Genomic DNA, 18,679 nt, shown 5'->3' with positions numbered 1-18,679 from the left:
AATTTATTCTTGACATTTGAGTCAATTTCTAGGATTAAAGACTCCTGATCTTTCGTCAAAAATTTCATAATTCCGCTCAAAACGATCCCAGAACAATGAATTTGCGAGACGAACAGGCCGCCATGAATCAGGTAAAACAATATGTTACATGCAATTTGATTGGTCCAATCGCTTGTAGTTAACCAATCGCTGGGCCGTTTATAATCGCGCTAAGACTTCCGCAACAAATAATGCCTTCAGTGATCTGATTAGTTGAAGCTTTCATACACGTCCAATCGCAGGGCTGTTTACAAACGGAAAACGGAGAGACTGTTCGGGAGAGCTCGTGAAAACTCGACGATAAGGTACCTGACCGCCCCAAAAATTTTCTCAACGGATTTAGACGATTCACAAAAATGATCAATTTAAGAAATAAAACGGCGGATTTCCGCGGATCCGCGGAAAATTGCCATGTATGATTTTGGCTCATGTTCCATTCGTTTGCAAACCGTGCCACTGAGACATTAAGTAGTTCCAACAAGATTTCTGAGCAACTGGGGCTTCATTATTTCCTATTGTTCAAGGAGCAATTGTGACTCAGTGATGTTGATAAATGACTATATTAAAATATGACGTGATATATTTTTTGCAATATGTTTTTCACCATTGCATGTCGCCATTTTTGGAAGATGTTTTGGCATAGGTAACTGACTCCAAACATCCTTATTTATCTGGGCTTGGGATCTGCACGCATTTGGGTTGAGTCACAATGGAGATCTTGTTTTTTTTTCTTTGTATGTTTCACAATTGGACAGGATTCAAGTCGCTGGTGCATGTACACAAAACCTTTCTTGGTTAACCGTTAGAGGGCACCAAATGTACACAGTTGATGTAAGTCAACGGGAGGAAGAGGGAGAAAGTCAACAACTTGTGTCAGTGTCAGACATTTGCCACTTTAAAAACATTCAGACGAGTGGGATTTGCGGAACATGACACAGATCATATGCAATCTAACCTTACAAAACAATGAGGAAACAAGAGGTTTGTTACCATCATTCAAAACGTTAATCGCACTATCCAAAGTCTACCAGAGAATGATATTCGAGTCGATATAATGAACAGCCGGAGGTGTCCTGCTCACAGTTAAAGTGCTAAGACTGAAGCAGCAGGCTGAGTGAATATGGACTAGACCAGGGGTGCCCAAACCTTCTTTTAGTGAAGATCGACTTTTCGATCAACCAACCTCCCGCGATTGACCCGTGACCACACACACATACACACGCACGCCATGATGACACGGAGGCATGGACACACTTTTGCAGCCTGTTAACGATCGTAGCTCACAAGTACCGTTTTAAAGTGCTTTCCTCGGCCCTCTAGATTCCTATTCTTTGCCCGTGCCCTCGGTGAATTGTACACGAAACAAACTCTGAATGAGAATAATGACGACGATAAAAGATATAGCGCAACAGCTCTGATCACAAGCTGCAATTGCAGACTGCTGAGCGCTAACAACTTCCGGTGACGCAGGTGATGTGTCACCGTAGGTTAAAGATTTACCTGCTTTATTATATTTTATTTTTTAAATACTTTTTGGTGAAAGTGAGACTGATATAATGAATTATTACTAACATGCACAAAGACACACAAATGGTTGGGGTTTTTTTTCACCTCTACACCACTGGTGATGGACTTTGAACCAGTCCGTGATCTACCGGTCCATCACGGTCGACGTAATGGACACCCCTGGACAAGACATTTCCTGATGGAAACTGCTAGCACGGTTGTTGTTGATCTGTTTGGCCATTCAGGAACCTAATAAACTGAACCTTCTTCAAATCCACAACTTCTCTCAGAGTGCCTGTTCATTCCAGTTGAGGTTATGCAATCTGCATGTGAAATGTCAGCGTAGGCAAAGGCTGCAAATGTGTTCTTTGTTTTCAAGCCAAGAACGAAAAATAAAATATTTTATGAGAGACAAAGCAGCCAGAATTGTTTTTATACAATTGTGCCTCTGGAGTGCCTGTGCAGCCATCAAGTGTGAAATTAAACAACCAGCTGCTAGTTGTCAATTTCCAAAAATAACTCTGAGCAAAGCTGTTTGTAATTTTACGTAATACAGTCCGTAAATACGTACACTGCTGTGAAAAAGTATTTCTCCCATTCTCAAATCAGTGTTTTCTTGCATAGTTTCCCAACTTCAATGTCTAGGATCATCAAAAAAATGTAAATATCAGACAAGGATAACCCAAGTAAATATAAAATGTAGTTTTTAAATGGTGACTGTATTAAAGAAAAAAACCTAGTCAAAGCAACCTGGCCCTGTGTGAAAAAGTATTTGTCACCCTTGTTAAAACATGCACTACGGAAATCACAAATAATCCATGGGATAATCAATAGGATAACCGATTCTATAGAGATTTGTTAGTGACAGCCCCAATTCTTGTTTTGCTAACCTTTGTAGTCAATGGAAGGATTGGATGCGCCAAGGATCTTCGGTGTGGCCACACCCATGTCTAATTCTTTCAGAGCTAGCTCATTCATGAAGTATGGCAACTGGAAAAGAGAAGAAGAAATTACTTTTTCCCCAAACATATTTTATAATTTGGAATCACATTAAAAAAAATAAGACAAAAAGTACAATCCCAAATTCCAATGGGACCTTGTGTGAAACAAATAAAAACAGGAGTTCAAATCCATTTTGACCTATTCAATTGGAATAAACAACAAAGTAACAATATTTAATATTGAAACTGATGAACGTAAACAGGTAGGTCATTACAATGAGTTCCCAAAAAGCTGAGACAGGAAGGAGCAACAAAAGACTGAGAGAGTTGAGAAAAACTCAAAAAACACCTGTTTGGAACATTCCAGAAGTGAACAGGTTAATTGGAAACAGGTTAAGGTCACGATTGGGTAAAAAAGGAGAATCCCCGAAAGGCTCAGTTGTTGACAAGGAAGGATGAGGCGTGAGCGAAAAGACCAACAGTTTTGGTACATTTCTCAACAAGCAAGGGATTTAGGGATTTCATCATCTACGTTCGCTAATATCACAAAAGATTCAGAGAATCTGTGGAAAGCGGCAAGGCCAAAAACCAACAAAACATTAAAAACCTGTGACCTTTGATCCCTCAGGTGACACTGCATACAAAAAGCTGGCATCATTGTGTAAAGGAAGTTGCCATGTCGGCTCAGCAACACTTAAGAAAACCACCAGTTAACTCGTAACGTCCCGTCTAGCAAGATTTTGTAATTTCTGTAAAATCTCATGAAATGTTCTTGCGAGCCTCGCAACAGGATGTGAAATCATTGAGAGGTAAAGGGCATGCAGGATAAATTTCCATGGTGATCCCCTCCCTGGGGCACGACGGCCCCCTGGCCGGGCGCACTTCCCCCGCTGCGGTGTACCACGACCGGCTCCGGGTGGACCTGGAAAGGATTGGGGAGGCCTAGGGGTTTCGGCATCCGTCGCACTGCCATGCCCTACAATGCTCCCCTGCCTAGACCTCGCCGCGGCAGGACAATGCTTGCTGTGCCCTTCACTCGGACGGGCCCCCCCCCACTCCCGGCGCGGCCTCCCAACAGCAAGTCATGTTTCACTCTGTCTCCCGTCAGGCCTCCGTCAAACCTGCACTTGTCGCTGTAGCTGCTGGAGGTATTGTCACATGACGTGGTAATGCAAAAAGTAAATGTGTTTTCATTATACTTTTGCAATATACTTTTATTTTGACATGTCTCAAAAACCACCTCATGACAGCATAAAAACTTTTTGGTGACATTTTTTTTTCCCCAAAATGTAAGTGTTTTTCCCACCCTGTTTTTATGCGTTTCTGAGGGCAATGTTAAAACCAGCTGGCATAGGGGTGTGTGCTTACTATTACTATTTATGCAGAAAGGTACATACGGGTTTTGGAGCAGCATATTCTGCCACTCAAGCAACGCCTTTTTCAGGAATGCTCCTGCTGATTTCAAGAAGAAAATGTCACGCTAAATTTGGCAGATCTGTCTCTTGAAAACGTGTAGAATGTTATGAAGCTCAAAATACAGTCAACAGAGATCTTGGACAGTTGAGCAGCTGCAAGGGTTGCATCGAGCAAGACTGGGAAAGAAATCCGCCTACAAACATTGAAAATGTGGTGTCCTCGGTTCCCAAATGTTTGATCGAGTGTTGTGAGGAAGGAAAGATGAGGTAACATAGTGCTAAACATTTTATAGCTTTTTCAAAATGTATGAAAAGGTATCAAAAATGTGATCAGTTTGAAGATTGGATGTCTTGTCCTTGTAGTGCATTCAACTAAATGTATAATGAAAAGGATTTGAAAAACAAGAATTCCGTTTTTATTTATGTTTTACACAACGTCTCGATTTAATTTGAATTGAATTCTGTACACCACAACTACAGAGAAATAACACGCCAAGAAACCTTGTTTGTACATGTCAGTCCCTTGTGGATATGTCTGTGCTCAGACATTTTCCAGCATGGGACTGAGACTACAATCTCAACAAATTGATGAAGAAAAGAAATTAGGACCTATTATGGAGTCTGCAACTATATTATTGTCAAACAAATAATGCCTAGAAGACAGGAAACAAATGGTGAAGTTAAAAAAAAAAGATTCTTAAATTAAAACGCCACTGTCTGAATCCTTCTCATGTCCCATTCTAAACCTTTACAAATATGCAAAATTACTTTCTTCACTGATCAAAATTCTTACACTTGTAGAGGAATCATGAAATGGGCCTCAAGCTACTCACCCGTATCTTGCTGAGTTTCATTTGAATCTTCTTGGAGACAACTTCAGCCCAGTAAGGCTCCCGCAGAAAATCCCAGAAGAGCCGGCCAACAGCTGCATTCACCCAGGCAACAGCATCCTCCCCCTCCTCCTTGAGCTGTTCCTGCTCTGAGGTGGGGCTCTGAAGCTATAGAAACAATACCGGGTATGTTGATAAACATACACACAAGTAAGAATATCGAAAAGCTCGTGATTCTACTATCCAATGATGATACCTTCTTTTCAGCTCCAGGGCTGCTCTGGGGACAGTGAAGCTCAGAGCTGGTAGCTGGGGATTTGAGTGCAATTGGCTTTGTCAATAATGAAGCCATGTAGACAGTGTAGTCCAAAAGCTGGGTTTTGACACTGCCTGCTGTTGGGGAATCTTTTGTCCTGGGCTGTGATGCGAGGGCTTCATCCAGACTGCTGCGGCTACTACTCCGACTGTGAGAGCTCAGAGCTGTGGGCAGTAATTGAAAAAAAACGGGCTGAGGAATAGACAGTTTTCAGACGCTTTCATTTGATATTCATATGTATTTATGGATGATGATGTAATCAACAATGAATCACTTACTAAAACCAACAGTTATATAGCAGCAAAGGAGAATGTTTTTGAGGAAAATAAATGATTGTGCTCACCACTTCTGGAGCTTGCAGGACTTGTAACTTTCTTCAAATCTATCTTAAGCATAGAAGCTGACATAAACCTTTGGAACCACTCCTCCTTCTCCCTCCCAGTCCTTCCAAACAGAAAGAGAGTCAGATCTCTGCTGGAGGACATTGGCCGGGTTGGCTCTTGAGTTCCTCCTGTCCCCTCTTTTCTGTTCTCACTAGTGTCACCTTCCACCTTAGAAATGAAATCATCCTGTTTTCCGAGTTCGATGCAGATGGGATATTTTTTGTTCCATATCCGTTTCCTGGCCAGGCTTTGAGGCAATAAATGCACCTAGAAAATGGTTTGGAGCACATTGGTGAAATACACTGATAAATAAAATTACATAGAGCAGGGGTCACCAAGATGGTGCTCACAGGCACTAGTTAGACCCCCAAGGACCACACGAGTAGCCTGTAAGCCTATTCTAAAACAGCTCACCAGTGATGGGATATCAGGATTTTCTGGGAATGTTATAGAATTGATTAACTGAAAATGTAAAGACTGGCAGGGTGCTATATAAGTGTGGCATATTGATATTTATCTGTTTCCTAAGTACTATGAGAAACCATTGATGGTTGTCTTCACATGTATGAATTTAACAACTGATGGAAAAAAAACCCCAAACAAATAGTAACATACAAGTATTATAATAATAACATTACTCACGGTAATTTAAGCATGTATATCAAACAGGTACAGTACTGCTTTTTACATTAATCAATAGCCAAGAAATAGCTCTCAGTCTCAAAAAGGTTGGTGACCCTTGATGTAGTAGAGAGAGAGAAAGTGAGTGAGTGTGTGTGTGTGTGTGTGTGTGTGTGTGTGTGCGTGTGCGTGTGTGTGCGTGTGTGTGTGCGTGTGGTGTGGTGTGAGATAAAACACGCGTGTTGCTTTTATGGCGGAAACAAGTCATTCAGTAACATACTTTGCTGTTGGTCAGATCATAGATCTTCTGACTGATGTAGGTTACATCTGGTTTTGGTTCGTTGTGTATGGCACGTCGAGCAATATTGTGGTTTGGTTTCGACAGACGGATGACGGAGCCCTCCAAGCGGACAAACACAGAGTGTGTCAATGTGGCATGGTAGGTTTCTGGGTCATAGTTTGTTATTTCATTCATCCAGCCCTGAAGAGGAAGAACATTTTACAGGTTTTAAGTTTTGACAAAGACTTTTGACAATGAGCTTTCAATAAATATACACTTATGTTTGCATTTACTTGGTCAAGAATATGTTAGGTGCATACCTCACTAATAAATTACGTTTACAAATAGATTTTGACTGACCTTAAATATTTCTGGTTCTTTAATGTCTAATTGTGGAAGATTCCACAATTTTCCATGGTTTTTAGAATATGTGAAGGGTCTGTCAGGTTTTGGTCCAGCCAGCCACACAACTCCTATTGCGACGAAGAATCCTAGTGCCACTCCAATCAGCACTCCTCTGACATGGTCCGGCAAAGGCAATATAAAAAAACCATAGACCAGAATAGTGAGGATAAAAAGGGTCTTGTGCGGCACACTAGGTGAGGGCTCAGCATCTTCCGTTTCATTCTCGATGCAAGGTTCAGTAGTGCCGCTTAATGGCAGCTGAGGCTGCCTATCAGTTCCAGTACCAACATCATTGTCGGTAGTACTAGATTCAAAGTCCTCGCTGTACAAAATGCAAAAGTCCTCATCCTCCTGTTTTGCAAGAGCAGACATTGAGCACTTGTCCAAAGATATTGGGAAGGAGGAGGATTTATTGGGGCTCTTAATGCCAAAAGGTGCCACATGAGAATCTGCTGGAGCAGAGGTTCCACTTTCTGGACTTTCCCGCTCCAATTCACTGCCTTCTTCCTCTTTGATGCAGTCGTTGTTGTTGCTTTCAAAGTGACCAGTGACAGAGTTCAGGTTGTAGAGTTCGGATGCACTGGCAGATAGAGCCTTTGGCCGACTGAGGCTACTGCTGCTCTTTTCATCCATGATCTTACTAAGAAGTTGTAGTGGTTCGTAGATGGCCTCAGAGAAACGACGTTTAGTGTCTTCAATTCGTGCTTCAACCTCTGATACTTTGAAGAAGCTGCGGTTATCTGGCGAAATCAGCGGTGAACAAGGGGCTGTTTTTGAATCACTAGCTGCTGACGTAGTAGTATTGTGCATCCTGGACTGAGTAAATTGCTTGAAGAGTTGCAGATTAAGGCGGGACTCTGAAAGGCGATTGGGTGAAGAGTCCTGTGATGTGTCAGACGATAAGGATTTAACCAGGGATTTCATAATATGCCGATGTCTTGTTGCGGGAGCAGTCATCGAAGAGACTCCGTCTTTCGACTCAATGTCAGAAGATAACGATTTCATCAAAGTTAGAAAGGACTTGTCAGCAGACGGAAAACTCAAAGATTTAGTCGGTGATGAATTCGAACTTGTGCCTTTTTGCTCAGCAAGATGTGGCAACGAAGTGGTGTGAGAAGTAGAAAGTGGTGAACGTTTGGTAGAATGGGCTGTGGGAGCCACATCACCGGAACCGTCTGATTGCTGTGCTTCAAACATCTCCTCACTAGCCTCAACTCCGGTCACAATATTGAATTCATCCTGAGTGGTGGATGTGGAGGAGACCGATGTGGTGTACAGCTCTTCCTCCTCCTCCTCTTCCTCCTTCCCAAGAGCTGAGAAGTGGATTGTAAGGGTCTCATTTGAATCTGATCGACGCACATGGAGCTTCGAGGCCAGAGCTGGTGGCTGTTTGTCTGTGGAGTAAGTGCTTTCTGCATGGCTAGGGTGCTGGCTAGTCATTGCAGTCCTCCCGCGTAGTCTGTGAGAAGAAAAAGACAACACTAGTTAAGTGAGTAGTGAGTGCAGAAATAATATTTGAAAATCACGAGTCATTGTACAGATATAAAACCGCTTTAAAAATAAATAAGGTAAATATGGTTATTGAGAACCACAGCGTTTCCCAGTGCACGTTCTCCAACGGATTTGATGTACAAACCTGATTCCAATGAAGTTGGGAAGTGAAACATAAATAAAAACAGAACACAATGATTTGCAAATCATGTTGAACCTATATTTTATCACCACAAATACAAGATATTGGATGTTCAAACTGACCAACTTTTAGCAAACAATCATTAACTTTCAATTTTATGGCTACAACACGTTCCAAAAAAGCTGGGACAGGTGGCAAAAAAGACTGAGAAAGTTGAGGAATGCTCATCAAACACGTTTGGAACACAGGTTTACAGACTAATTGAGAACAAGTAGGTGCCCTGATTGGGTATAAAAGGAATTTCCCTGAATTGCTCAGCCACTCACAAACAAGTTTAGGGCCAATGCTCCTTAAAAATACAATGGCAAGGAATTTAGGGATTTTATCATCTCCGGTCCATAATATCATCAAAAGATCCAAAGAATCTGGAGAAATCACTGCATGTAAGCGGCAAGGCCGAAAACTCACATGGGATGCCCGTGACCTTCAATTCCTCAGGTAGCATGGGAACAAAAACTGATTTCTAATTTTGAAGAACAATTTTTGAAGGTTAACTCCAGGGACCTGAAGCAATATTTTTATTCATTCATTCATTTTCCGAACCGCTTCATTTTTTTTTGGGGGGGGGGGGGTAATGAAGCGTTTTTATTTCTTCAATTCACATTGTGTATAGCAGTAAATTGTGGAAAAACATTTTTCAGAAGGACAATATATCAAACAAATGTAAATTTCTGTTTGAACTCTGAATGGGTTGTATGGTCGACTCTTTTGGTTAAGCTAAATTGATTTAAAAAAAAAAGGAAAGAAAAAATCGACTGTAACATAATTTTGAGAACAGTTATTGTGCCAATCTCTAAAGTCAACATCAAAAGTTAGCACTGTATTGGGAAAACAAACAAATAACAGCGATAAAAATATTCAATATACTATATTAATACAATATACTTTCAACCTCATAAGCAACTCCTCCCTCCCGGATGACGCACACCTTAGCATAATGTAATTAATTTCCAGTTCGGGTCCCAACAATCAACTTTCGTGTCAATTCTTACACCAATTGCGAATTGATTATTGCAAGTAATCAAAAACAGATCTGATATATTGATACATAACGCAGTTATTTTACATTTGGCTTTTTACTCTACTACTAGATGGTATAATAGTGAGGCTCGTTTGTCTACAATGTCTTCCTTGATAATTTGGCATGCCCTTTAAATGACAACCAGAAGTAATCAAACCAGTATGATGTGGAGTTTGAAAAACACATGAACATTATTTTACCTCAAAGAAATGGTCCTACTTTCTTGGTTTTTGCTTTAAGTCGCAGGCCATTTGACTGAATGATTGAATTTTGGATTCCCGACTTTGTGTGCTTTCACAATATTATCAACAGACTGAATACGTATGACTTGCAACTTTGAACATCATTTACTTTACCACTGCACAAGAAAACGTTAGTGATAGCCTACAGCGTGTTCTGACTTGTATCCAAATTTAGGTTATATTCTACCACTATTAAATTCAACTTGATCATAAACCAAAGCAACCCCTTCCGCAATCAAATATTTAACGTGCATTGCAGGTGAACGTATGCTTTTGTTTTAATGTTGTTTATTTTCTGACCAGCATGCATCAAAAATGCTTATATGGTCGAACAGTACATTCATATTCATTTTCAGATTTTTCTGTGCAATACAGAGTACCACCAAGTGCTCACTCGGAACATACTCCGTACGGGACAGGAAATGTGACAACTACACATGTCAAAGTTGTGGCAAACGATAGCTTAAATGTTAAATATAGCTGCTCTGTTAACATTGTCTTCCAGGTGGCCTTAAATTCCTAAAAAAGAATCATCTATAGCTGTATACAAGCGGAGAACAGAGACATCTCCAACCAAGATGAAAACAACCATATCGAATACTGTAACGTTCAAAAGAGAGAAACGGCTCCCTAATGTGGCTACAAAGACTTCCCTGTTTTCTCCAAATTGAACTTTCAACGGTTACGTCATGAACTTGAACTTCCATTCATTCATACAAATTATGGACACTGAACTTTTATACATGGCAGGTTTCGTAAAAGCAAAATTGATGTGAAAGAGAACACGTCACTTCCATTTGTGTTGACATTTCTCATGTGTACAAGGCTGCCTCGTCTTTTGGCAAAATTATTAATTTGCAGGGAGAAAATTAAACAAAAAAATCTTAAATACATCATGTTTCAAGATGCTCATTTAAATGGTTAAAAGTAGTATGTCCAAATGGTTTTTCCTTTCATATCACAGCCGAGCTCACATGATCGTGTCCAATTAACCATAACAATACATCATTGTTGTCAGGGCAATGTAATTGGGCAAAACATTTCTTAGTTAAGCCAGAGTGACAAAGGGCTACATTGTTATTAAGTGAATGAACAACTCATGGGAGACTATAATGGTACGGGTTATGTCATGGTTTAAAAAAAAAAAAAAAAATCTGTGGCTCATGGTGAGTGACTCTGCTCAAAATTCTTAAAAGAGTGACTTGGATTTTGCAAGCGATAGCTGCACGAAACATCTTGGCACAAACTGAATGAGTAAAGGTGTTCGCTGAGGCTAATAACTTTCCAACAAAAGATTGCCTTGAACATTATACAGATAGAAAGATTAACTTAACTCCATGAGCCTTAAAAAAAAAAAAAGAAAAGAAAGAAACAGACCCAAGTTAGGCTTTTTCTTTAGAATGCAGAAGTGCTTTCTTTTTTTCAGCAGGGAAAAGGTTAGTGCGCTTTTTTTATTCAGTCTTGGACTACAGTGACCTAATTTATTTGCATGCTTCTTCAACAGTGTTAAAACAATAGATGTGACTTTCACTCAGTCCTACGTCATTACAGATGCATCAGCTCGAACCGACAACTGCATTCTGTATAAAACTGTACAATGATCCTCCCTCTACATTAGAAGGAAAACCCACACACTGATTTCTATTGTTAAATCGCTTGTGGATAAACTTCCTCTTTACATTTCGCATCTGCTTGTATACCATAATAGTGTTCACAGGAAAAGGTCATCAGAAAAATTGCTATGAATACACCATTGACAAGAACACAACTTAGTAAAAGAGTTTTTTCGTCATATGCTCGTGTTCTTTGGAATGAACTTCAAGCCACATTAAATTTGGAATCACTCCCACCAATCTAGTTTTAAACTCACTCATGACTGAAAAATGCAACTGTTAACTTCATGCCTTTTCTGTTACGCATTCTACACCTGTATGTCGACCGCACTACTGCGTGAAGTGTGTTTATTGTAATCTAGTTGTTTGTGTTATAGCTTTGCTTCGTCTCATGTCTGTTGTGCTATGGCGTCGGCCTGAAATCAGTAAATTAGGTTAATATTGAAAGCCACCACAAATGCACAGAGTTTATTCTGAAAATAATATACAGCTCGAACACGAACAACCTGTCAACGTCTCAGAGTCTGAAAATATTGTTTATTATAATATTGATATTTGGGGTAAAAAAAGGCCGCCGGAATGCTCGGACGTGGGAGAGTGATGATGAATGAGCCATGCTGTACTTTTATCTTCATCGCTGGAAACTATCATCATGTGGACTTAATCAACAGTGGATTACAGTCTAAATGAATGAGTTCTTGCAACTTTTCACCACACTTTCAACATCGCTGACAAGACAGACATGACCAGCAGGACCTCTGTGGATTGTTGTGGGCGGCAGAGGCAACATAAACAAAAGCGGAAGAGCCCAGCCGAGCTATGGCTAATCTAATCACTAATAGTGAACACAATGGTTCAGAAAACGGATGAATGGATAGCAAATGCTGTGACACTGCACTGTACTTGTAATCCAAATGGCCCTTGAAGTGCAGCTATGGTGAGTGGTATTTTTAATCACTGTTTATTTTGGTCTCAAATGGCTTCCACATGAAAATGGATCGGAGCACTAAAATGTTTGGAGTCCTGCATTTATTTAAAATAATGTGTGTGCGCGTGTATGTGTGTGCAAAGTGCACTGTAGAAATGTCACTGCGAGTGATTTATTCTTTGAAGCATTCCTGTTAAATATAGTACATAAAACACTGGTAGGGGTGCCAACAAAACATGACCGTCTTTATTAATAGGTAGTGATACGCATCAGAGCTTTTGAGATTGAGCTTCACCTCACTGCCTGAAATGACGAGAGTTCAAAAAGGTGACTGTACATTGTCGCTGACCACTTTTTGATATCATACACCGACCCGACTGCATTGGCAGGAAGCGGGATTGAAATCTTTGTTTTAAACTACAACAACAGATCTATTTGCGGTATAAGGGAAAAAAATGTTATCAGTTGTCAGTATCGTTTGGAGAGGCAGGAAGTTATTGGGTATCTGCATCGGTACAAAAAATAGTTATTGCTCATCCCTGATTGAAAGCCATGTGAAACAATTGATTAGATGCATGAGGTAAGCTGTTCAGCACAGACAGACAGACAGATAGATACTTAATTCATCCCAGACGGGAAAGTAGATTTGCTTGCTTCACAACAAAGTTATTGGTAACAAAATAAGCTTATGTAGGCAACATTTGCAGCGGTAGCGTCACAGCCAAATAACCTCGCCACCATCTCACCTATAAACATGCTCGCATATGCACATACACACACACAAACCCACTGTAATTATGATACAAGAGGGGTGTTCACACGGCACACATTTGCTCCGGTGCTGCACCGATGTATTTTGTTGCGATATATCTTACACCGGAGCAAATTTTGTGGAGCGTTCACACGTACAAAGCCGCCGAGCATCGAGAGGCGTTCAATGACCTCCCCCGAAAATGTAAATCAACGATGACTTCAATGACACTCAGAAAAGCAAACATGTAATGCGCCAAACAGAAAATCAAAAGAGGAAATCACAAAATAAATTCTATGGGGGGGTTGTGAACACACAACAGAGGAACAAACTACATAAACAACTCCGAGACAGTCCAGTCTCCTGGACTGACGGAAGTACAACAGAGTACGAAAGCAACGCATTCTAGCCGTATGTAATCAACTCTTCTCATGCGTAGCGAGGCTACTCCCCCGCAAATGAGCATTTGATCCGAAGCAAATTTTTAACCCTGTAGTGTTCACACGTACCATTTTACATCGGTGCTGCCCCGCAAACGAGCATTTGCTCCGGAGCAAATTTTTAAACCACCTCCCAGAACAGGGTTAAATTTGCTCTGGTTTAAGCTGTTTTCAGGGGCTACACCGGTGTACCTTTGCACGTGTGAACGCTCTACTGGGGCTGCCCCGGCGCAGCACTGGAGCAAATGTTGCCGTGTGAACACCCCTAATGATGATGACAATGAACGGTAAAAAGACACTTGTATGCCAGTCACAAATGTAGCCGTTTTTGTTCATATGGTGTTTAAATAATGAATTGGTGAGTAATTTATATGAAAAGTGGCACTAACAATCAGGAAAAAAACACAGAAGAATTTTACACTATATCTGATACTTTTGGTCTCTCACAACATGCCAAAAGTCCAACACATACTCAAGGTTGTCACATTTTTGATCACGTTATCACTACAGGTGTTGACATTTCATCTGTTGATGATAAAGATGTGTTGATGTTAAAGCTCTTTCAGATCATTTCTGTGTGGCCTTTGAACTATATCTGATCCCCAAAGTTCAGACAACCATTGTGCCAATTTAAAAAAAAAATATATATATATATACACACACACACACACACACACACACACACACACACGCACGTACGTTTATGAACATTATGACTGTCACAAACTGTGAATGCGGAGACTGTTGATGATGAACTTCTGGATAAAAACCCTTGGAAAATCTCAAATGCCCTGGATGCTGTTGCTCCCACTAAAACTAAGACCATTTCATACCGACCTAAAACATCTTGGAGGTGCAATACGAGCGCGTGACTGGAGAAAAACTAAACTCCAAAGGTCATTTTGACGTGGTTAGACAATGTCTTTGTAGTTTTAAAGCTTTAGTAAAAGGCAGACAACACTTTTTCTGAAATCATTGGTAAGGACTAAACATTACGCGCACTCTATTTGCTCTAGTCGACAAACTCACAAATCCCCCAACTCCTCTCAACAGATAAATGCAATGAATTTGCCTGCTACTTTAGTGAAAAAGTTCAATCCATGGGGTGAAATATCATCGCAAACCAGCAAAATTACAAAAGGATGCAACACTGAAAATCACCCAGGAATAATTACATAACCATGACATAAATTGACACAGTGGCTCAAAAAAAAAAAAAAAAAAAACAGATTTGGTTCAGCAGTTGAAACAATCAACTCGCTGTCTTGACTCAATACCACCTGACTCTTGCAAAACTACTGTGAAATCTGTTCAGAGTTACAGCAAATAATCTCAATCAAAATGTGATGATTCTTTTGTCCAAAACCATCCAGCCCTAACAGCCTGTTGCGCCAACTTCTTCGGGTCTCTCCACACAAATTCAAGACCCTGATATTAAAATTCAAGAATCTTTCAACACTTTTGAAGGTATTTATTCCAAATTCATAAATTCAATGGTTTTAAATATCCACGGGGACACTGAAAATAGTCCCAAGGCATTCATTTGAATGGTTGCATAATTCATACATTAACAAAAAAGGCACATTTCTTAAGTATGACTATTGTGTTTTATGAAAACAAAAATATTCATTATTACTATTACACAGAGTTACACGATACAAATAAAAGTATCTTATTCTTAAAAACAAAATCAAGCTATGCATCTTTATTTTAGCTGCTCAAAGCTCTGCCTGAGCCTGACGTGTGATGCATTCAACAAACAAGAGGGAAAACAAACCCAAGTAAAACAAAACTGCCACTACCTGTTTTACCGCATTTCAAGACGTAGAGACACAGCTGTTTGCCTTTCAAACAGACCGCACACCAACTACTGCATCACTGAACCCTTTGGTAATTCGACCATTGTTGACACTTGCACTCTTCACCTCTCTTTTTTTAAGTAATGCTTTATGCCACAGGTGTTAAACTCCTGGCCCCGGGGCCAGATCCGGCCCACCACATTATTTTATGTGGCCAGTGAAAGAAAATTGTTTGTGTCAACTTTCATGATACTTGCTGAAATCTGGATCGAAATGTCAAATTGTCACGTGTGATAAGTAATTTTGAGATTTTGGAATAATTGTGTTACCCTGTTTACACTAACTTGAACAATAATTGAACAAACTATCATAGTGGACCTGACTGATTTCAAAACCAGTAATCCATTAATTTGTCGTGTATGAGTAATAATACAATGAGACAATTAAACATTTTTGTGGTTTCACTGTCATATCGGCCCTCCGAGGGAAGACGTAACTCAAAAGTGGCCCGTGACAAAAAAAGATTTTGATGCCCCCGCCTTATGTTATTGATACAATAAATTTGACGTTGTGAAATGTTTCTACACAAAAAAGTGTTTGCTGCTAGACACAGTGTAAATTTAAGAAATAGAAACTGTAGAATTTCTATTTTTTTTTAAAAAGGAAGTAATTGCCCGTTGCTTATTAAGTCAAATATTTGATTTTCACTTTTTGTCTTTAAAACCTTGAATAAAGTAAAAATATATTTTATCTGAAGATTTGATTATCTGATAGAATGTTCAGTAGGATACTAAAGTACCAAAATAATCAATAGCTGCATCCCTACAAGTCCCCTGTTATAGTGTCCTATTTTTCTTGTTGAATTAAAACCTTGTTTCAGGTCACCAGGATTAACGTGCAAAAAATTAGCTCCAGAATATTAAGTAAGTTGCTACTTACATGACGGCAGTGATTAGCAAACATGCCTTTCAAAGAAAAAAATAAAGTAATTTTGAGAAGTCATGTTTGTGGTTTATTTCGTGTTTCTATATGGGTACCATTAAAAAGTTATTGTGACCGAGCAAAATTACAGAAGTTCTGAGTAACAGTCAACAGGGTAAATACTGACTTTTCACTGTATGATGTTGGTCATTGTCTATGCTATATCTTCCCCAAAACAGTGCTCAATCAATAATCATAACATGGCTTTGTTTGCATCTGACATGGCCTAAATCGTCAGCTAAATGTAGTCCACATTATCTGGGCAGAAGCTTCCAACATAACTTGTGTTACACGTATGGGAGAAGTATAAACCTGGTAGTTGAAGGATGGGCTGAGTTTCTAGATGGCAACCTTGCAAAGCGGGTTACCAGCAGCTGCAAAACCCCTTTCTTCTATTGACTTTAACAATGCACACATTTAAACACACATTTAAAATGTGGGTCTCAAGGGAAACCTTGGTCTTCATTTGAAAACGTGTGCGTGAGATCGTTTTCTCCTCTCATTAGTCCCAGAGTTCTGCAGCTTTCTCCACATTTGAGTAATTGTCTTGAGGCTATGTTTCTGGAGAGCTAATTTGCCTATTCCATTTCCAAAAGTTTTATGCACATCACTGGGCACTAGGATTTCCATGTGATGAAAGCTGTATGACTGAGTAATCCTTTCCAGTACAGTATGTGTATTAACAGTGAACATGAATGTGTCGTGTACTTTGTCCACTAACACGTGTTTGGATTCTTAAAAAATATATACTTATTTGTGGATTTACATTTGATTCTACTCAGGTTCCTACTATATTTCTTCCAATCTCCGCCCTCTTCTCTCTATCTGGCTGGACTTTATCCTCACAGAAGGTCATTTGTAGCTCAGGAAACCGATCGATAATGAGTTCACATTTACTGGCAAAGTGCTTACCTTGTATTCTCAGTGCCATTCAATGCAGCAGGGGACGTCCATCTGCCCACTGCAGAGTCATGTTTCACATCTTCATGATATTCAGGCGACTTCTGTAAAAATACCACAAAAATAATTGAGTGAAAAACAAAAATACACACCTATGGTGGGATATACTGTTTTGAGTATTTGACTAATGTACAACAATAGTCACATAATAGGTTAGTGTTGTCAAGCAGACTGCAGTGGTAGGTAGCTATTATGACCCGTGTTCCAAGTCCATGGAGACGCAAACGTCTGTGCTTCAAAAGTCTTCACGAGCTCTTGACAAATATCAGGCAATGCTCACGAAAAATACGCACTGCTAGTTGAGCCAACATAGATTCTAATACCAACATCAATTGACAGTCTTCCGCAACTCTCCAACGTTGACGTTAGAAAACAAATACACGAAAGAGAAAGTGGTTAGCTTGCTACAACTTAAATCCCAGTGTTGGCAAGTCAACTCCTCGTTGGTCGAAGGTTACCTCGCCACTGTTAGAACAGGCTTGCGAAAATCAAAACAGAATAGCTTACCGGGGACAACAAACTTCATTTTCCCGAAATACGTCAAAGAAAGCCTATTTCCCTGAAAAGAATCAAATTTCTTTCCGCACTACAACATCTACAAACGAGTGTCATCGGTTGGCCAACTGTTCACCGTCTTGCTTCGCCTGTTGACAACTGACTCAATTCCTTATAGATGGGGAAAAAAAAACACACAAAACAACGATTGGTTGTCGTAAAGGCCGAAATAGTCAAGCACCGAGTATCGATCACAGACTCACCGTGCACTGGAGTCGTTTCGAGCGATTTTTCCAAAAAGCTACTTAGTGAGTCTAGAACAGATGAGGCAGATGTGAAGGAAAAACAATGTTGCCATCTAGTGTAATGGTTTGGTAGTAGGATAACACTAAAAATATGGGCATGCACTTCATTTACGTTCCGAAAGGTAGACCTTAATTATCTTTTGTCCAGTAAAATGCATGAATGGATGGATGGTTGGGAAATCACTCTTTCCACAACGAAAACAACACAAAGCAAAACATGCATGCCTAATTGCAAACACTCTTAAAAAAGGAGAAAAACATCAAACATCTATTAAAAAAAAAAAAAAAAAAGAATAAGGCGTGGAATTTGATGCATGGGGTAAGGTGCAAGAGGAAATTGCAATACAATGAAAGTTTACCTGTGTCTTATGTGTTTTTTGTGTTATTTTGACTTCAAGATGGCGCCGCGAGAGTGGCTGCCTTTCCAGCAGCTCCTATTTATGTTGTTCTTCTACTTCTTCCTCTCATGACTTTACTGCTGTGAAGTGGGAATGTCTCCATTGTGAGACTATTAAAGGTTTTCTTATCTTATCTTATCTTATCTTATCTTATCTTATCTTATCTTATCTTGTTGCATTAAATACAAACATCAATAAATAATTAAATCTGAATCCAATCTTAAGAGTCACTAAATAAAATTTATAGTGAATATAGTCAGGAGTATATGTTTATGATTTATTTACATTATGTAAACATGTTTCTGGGCTGGCAAGCA

The 18,679-nt window shown here is 39.7% G+C and overlaps 1 protein-coding gene across 3 annotated transcripts in view; it reads right to left on the bottom strand.

The window, feature by feature from the left end:
• Positions 1-17,830, bottom strand: part of LOC109527458 (testis-expressed sequence 2 protein-like) — a 22,571-nt gene extending 4,741 nt beyond the window's left edge. The window contains exons 1-8 of one of the 3 annotated variants that reach the window (XM_019889402.1): positions 17,672-17,830; positions 17,117-17,208; positions 6,692-8,195; positions 6,332-6,532; positions 5,391-5,697; positions 4,988-5,211; positions 4,735-4,899; positions 2,436-2,535 (exon numbers count right to left, since the gene is read on the bottom strand). In XM_019889402.1, the coding sequence (XP_019744961.1) occupies positions 2,436-2,535; positions 4,735-4,899; positions 4,988-5,211; positions 5,391-5,697; positions 6,332-6,532; positions 6,692-8,176 (2,482 nt within the window). In that variant the 5' untranslated portion in view covers positions 8,177-8,195; positions 17,117-17,208; positions 17,672-17,830. The remainder of the gene's footprint in view (positions 1-2,435; positions 2,536-4,734; positions 4,900-4,987; positions 5,212-5,390; positions 5,698-6,331; positions 6,533-6,691; positions 8,196-17,116; positions 17,209-17,671) is intronic. The other 2 variants (XM_019889403.1, XM_019889400.1) reach the window with 2 other exon arrangements.
• Positions 17,831-18,679: the final 849 nt, after the last annotated feature.

The sequence above is a fragment of the Hippocampus comes genome, unplaced genomic scaffold (genome assembly GCF_001891065.2).
Source record: "Hippocampus comes isolate QL1 unplaced genomic scaffold, H_comes_QL1_v1.1 scaffold86, whole genome shotgun sequence".
Taxonomy (NCBI): Eukaryota; Metazoa; Chordata; class Actinopteri; order Syngnathiformes; family Syngnathidae; genus Hippocampus; species Hippocampus comes.
The sequence above is the reverse complement of the archived record's forward strand: the minus strand, read 5'-3'. Positions and strand labels throughout refer to the sequence as shown.